The sequence below is a fragment of the Cyprinodon variegatus genome, unplaced genomic scaffold, assembly GCF_000732505.1.
Source record: "Cyprinodon variegatus isolate N-32 unplaced genomic scaffold, C_variegatus-1.0 Scaffold402, whole genome shotgun sequence".
NCBI classification, from domain to species: Eukaryota; Metazoa; Chordata; class Actinopteri; order Cyprinodontiformes; family Cyprinodontidae; genus Cyprinodon; species Cyprinodon variegatus.
Window position 1 is genome coordinate 151,564 of NW_015150855.1, and position 4,353 is coordinate 155,916.

General features: G+C 40.2%; 1 protein-coding gene across 3 annotated transcripts in view; it reads right to left on the bottom strand.

Moving 5' to 3' along the window:
* Nucleotides 1-4,353, bottom strand: part of tbk1 (TANK-binding kinase 1) — an 18,057-nt gene that overhangs the window by 1,310 nt on the left and 12,394 nt on the right. For 2 of the 3 annotated variants that reach the window (XM_015387756.1, XM_015387757.1), the window contains exons 14-20: nucleotides 3,123-3,244; nucleotides 2,971-3,047; nucleotides 2,848-2,887; nucleotides 1,689-1,790; nucleotides 1,512-1,608; nucleotides 1,328-1,419; nucleotides 1,167-1,250 (exon numbers count right to left, since the gene is read on the bottom strand). In XM_015387756.1, coding sequence (XP_015243242.1) covers nucleotides 1,167-1,250; nucleotides 1,328-1,419; nucleotides 1,512-1,608; nucleotides 1,689-1,790; nucleotides 2,848-2,887; nucleotides 2,971-3,047; nucleotides 3,123-3,244 — 614 coding nt within the window. The remainder of the gene's footprint in view (nucleotides 1-1,166; nucleotides 1,251-1,327; nucleotides 1,420-1,511; nucleotides 1,609-1,688; nucleotides 1,791-2,847; nucleotides 2,888-2,970; nucleotides 3,048-3,122; nucleotides 3,245-4,353) is intronic. The other variant, XM_015387758.1, reaches the window with a different exon arrangement.

Below are 4,353 nucleotides of genomic sequence, written 5' to 3' on the forward strand. Positions count from 1 at the left end.
ATATATACATACACATATATATATACACACATATATATATACACACATATATATATACACACACACATACATACAGTATATTAGACAGCAAAATCCCATCAACAGGCTGCAGCCATATCCAGAATTCCTTGTTTTCCAGCCACTTTTGTTGAAATTTGCCTTTTACATATGGCCTTACGATCAACCGGAAGCAGTTATATGTTATATCTGCTATAATGTACCTGACCAAATTGTTTTTATAAGCTTTTATTTTAATAAAGCATTTTAAATGCCACAATAACCCCATTTAATGAATTTCAATGCCAATTAAGGCAAACATTTAAAAACTAATAATTTAATGACTTAATGATTTTTAATGACCCCGCGGCAACCCTGTTTTTGGATATTTTTGTCCAATATTGTGTCACAAACCTAAAAGATAATGTAGCAGTTAAATAAAGGCAAAGCTATTAGTCAGCTTTATATTTTTAATATACAAAAACTATTTTCTGAGAATATGTTTATTTAAGAGCAACTATGGAAATGATCAAACATCTAGAAAAAGTAGACTATATTCTATTATTTTCCATGTTAACCCCAGATTGTTCATTCAATCAGTTCTATCTGTCTTTATCCTTGCTGGCTCAGATCCTGACGTTTGAAAAAGATGGCAGGGAAAGCAGGATAAAGCTTTAGCCTCGCTGCAGGCTGCTAGCCAAGCCTTCTTGCTAGACAAGGTCCTGGAAAACGACGTTTCTTCTGCAATTTCACTCTCCAAAGCATCTCCATCTCCCGCAACTCGACCTGTCAATCAGCCACAAAACGTCTGCGCTGTAGCAGCGGGAGGTGGTGAGCAAATACACTTCCTGTCATCTTTCCTATACTTCTGTGTTGCAGAGGAGCTGCTGCGCATGTATAACTTTTAACGAGTCAATGGGCAAAGATTTTTGCGCCTTAGGGCGGAAATACGTCACCAATCCGATTAAAAATGGAATTAAGCTTTACTGGTCATTAAATATTAAATATTTATCTTACACATCTAAAAACTAAATACCAATATATTTGCAAATATTTTAAATTTGAATTTAAAATTATAAATTTTCTAGTTTTTTTAAATGTCTTAATTAGCGCCCTCTGCTGACCAGCCGCCACTGGTCAGAACACACTGATCCGGACACCAACAGAACCTGTGAGCGGACCTCTCTAAGAAGTGGTTGTTCTCTGCCAGCTCCTTGACGACTCCTTCCATCTCCTCCTTCAGTTTCTTCATCCTGAGGAAGAGGAGCAGCAGGTTATGCGAGCGAACTCTGACCCGAATGAGAACAGGATGAAGGTCTGACGTTCTCACCCCAGGGTCATCTCCACCAGCGTGTTGGGACTCAGGTACGGCTGAGGCTTCATCACGTTCGGCACCACTTTCTGGGGCAGCTGTTCCTGCAGCTGCAACACAAACACAGAACCTCAGCTCGTCTCCATAGTAACCTGACGAGGAGGAGCGTCTTCATCCCCAGGGTGAGAACATCCTGCTTTACCTTGATGGCCCGGTCCATCAGCATGGTCACCTCCTTCTCCACGCTCATCAGCTGACCCGACAGGCTGAGGAGCTGCTTCCTCACATGATGAACCTTCCTGCAGACAAACAGAGAAACCAGCTGAAGGTCAGAGCCGCGTGACCAACTAAAAACACGGACAACGGATCAGAACCGCACCTCATCCACTCTTCGCTCTTAGAGATGAAGAGGCGGTACTTCATGGCGCACTCGTCCGTGAACAGAGAGCGGGCTTTACCGGCATGGATGACCAACTTCTGCCTGTAGGAGCAACACAACCCAGGAGCAGTTAAAAAGACAATCAGAACCAGAACCTACAGAATCTTTGGAGCAGCTTAGAAAACTAAACCAACCCATAAAAACCGGGGAAAGGCAACTCAGACAGGTCTTTAGTTTTCCTTTTCATTACCAACCTAAGCTTTCCCGATCCTTGAAAATTGTTCCTCTAATTTTCCTCTCCAGTTACTACTGGAGGTTTCTTCCTGTTAAAAGGGAGTTTTTCCTCTCCACTGTCGCTCCAAGCATGCTTAGTGTGAGGGATTGCCTTCGAGTCAATGAGTCGATGCAATCAACTGGTTTTCCTTTAAAAATCAATCTAACTGGATGATCTGGTTGAACTGTAAAGTGCTTTTAGATAATATGTGTTATGAATTGGCATATATAGAAATAAACTGAATTGAAATTAAATCTCCAGATTTTAAAAAACTTTAAATATTTGGTTAGTATTTTTTTAATAGAACCAATTTATTCTATATAGAGAAACTAATCACTAACGTTTTTTTTGCCAATGCTGTGGTTTAAGTCATTTTCCTCTGAGATTATTAAAGTATGTCTGATTCTGATTCAGAAACCTACCGATTTCCTGGGTCATACGTTTCTCATCTTTTTACTCCATAAACCAGACACATATTTTTACAGAAATCTAAATTGTAATTTAATTATGAAACTGGTTTATTTTATTGGTAATGACCAGCCGAGGCGATGCTCTAAGCACTGAATGTGAGGGGCACTTCGGAGCGAATCGATATGAAGGCCATCTTTCTAGCAATGCAAAGGGTGCTAAGTTTGTCTGATTTGTTGCTGAATGTTGCACAGAAGCAGTTTTCTTTCTTTTCCTGAAGGAATTTTCTGCTGAGTTTGAATCCTGTTTCTTGCATTACTTGACAACGGTTTGCTGTAAGTTGTTTTGCCACCCTATAGGTTTATTCAAGGGTGTAACTTTGTAATGAAAGGTGGTGGGACACTAAGGGTGGGGGCTGATGGACCTACAGTTCCTCCACCCCAAAGCTTTCATTAGGTTTTTGCATCATGGGCGTACTTATCAAACTTGTGGATCTGTTCTTCGTTGTACGGCAGCCCTGAAAACACACAGAGAATATTCCCAGTCAGTGGGGGGGTCTCCTGGACGTCCCCTAATGCTGCTGTGGACAGGGCGTCTTACGTCTTTCTGCTTTGTCCTTCTTGAACTGCTGGTAGATGGCTGTGATGGCGTCCAGCAGCACTTTAATTTTCTCCACACTGCAGAAAGAAACTTGTCAAAAATCACAAACCCAACACCTTCCCACTTTAAGGCCGTTAAGGCAACACTCTTACTTCCTGTCCTCGGGGTGCGTCCCCACCTGCTGCGTCCAGGTGTCTGTCAAAGGACCTCCGTTTAGGAACTTACTCTTGATGTCCTGTGTTGTTCTCTCGATGGGCTCTAGAGAGCCTGATATCTGCAGAGAGTTTCCAGGTCAGAGACAGGAAGAGGCACCTCCATGTTTTAATGCAATGTTTGATTTTTCAGCCTCAGTAACTTCACAGGCTTCTGTTGTTTTTAGTTTTAATGCCTTTCTATTCATAAAGCCTTTAAACGGCATGTAGAGCAGAACCAAACCAGAGAACTTTTCATTACTGAACACCAGGATTTCACTGCAGTGGTAAAACCACTGATCTCTATTTATTCACTGGATGCTGATCGCCGGAAAAAAGTGAAGCCAGCATCTACCATGCTGGTACTCCCCACTTCCACGGAGATTTGCCATAAAAATGGCTTCCTGTGTGGCATTTGGCTGCAGAAACAAGCAGTTTGTCGGCTGTGGGAAGACGTTCTACAGGTAATTTCACAGTCAGTGGATGAACTAACCAAGAAAATCAATATTTACACCAATGTATCTATAGTATAGTGTGTAGTGTAACATTAGTCTGGCTATCTCTGACTGACTGGAAGACATTGACTGAGTTAGCCATCGACATTATGTCTAGCGTTAGTAGAATAAATAGAAAGTAATTCACTGTGAAGAGTTAATGTAGTAATTCTTTATCAAATGGATGATGCCGTCATTTTTGTAATGTTTGTTGTATTTGTCATTTGAAAAAGTCATGAGCTGAAATATATTGTAAGCTATACTGATGGAAAAAAATATATATATATAGCATGCATTATCAGACATGTTAAAAGTAATTACTGTAACAATGTAATAAATACATGTATATTAAATGTACATCATCAGTTTAGCACTTTTGGCACATCTGTATTATATTATTATGATATATTAGACTTCATAATGACCATGCAAAGTGATGTGCCTATTTTTTTTTTATCATAAAGTACGGTAATCTACTGATACTATGAAAGAGCCAGTGTGTTTCCACGTGATGAACTTATCTTTATTTTAAAATCTTAAATCCCCCTGAAAATGAGAACATCATCGTCGTTTGATGCTGTAGAGCACATATTGTTTACATTACGATCAGTCTAACTAGGGAGTAATAATATGGCTGCCGGTGGCTTCATTTTAACCCCGTACTACCAGCAATCCAGTGAATAAATAGAGATCAGTGG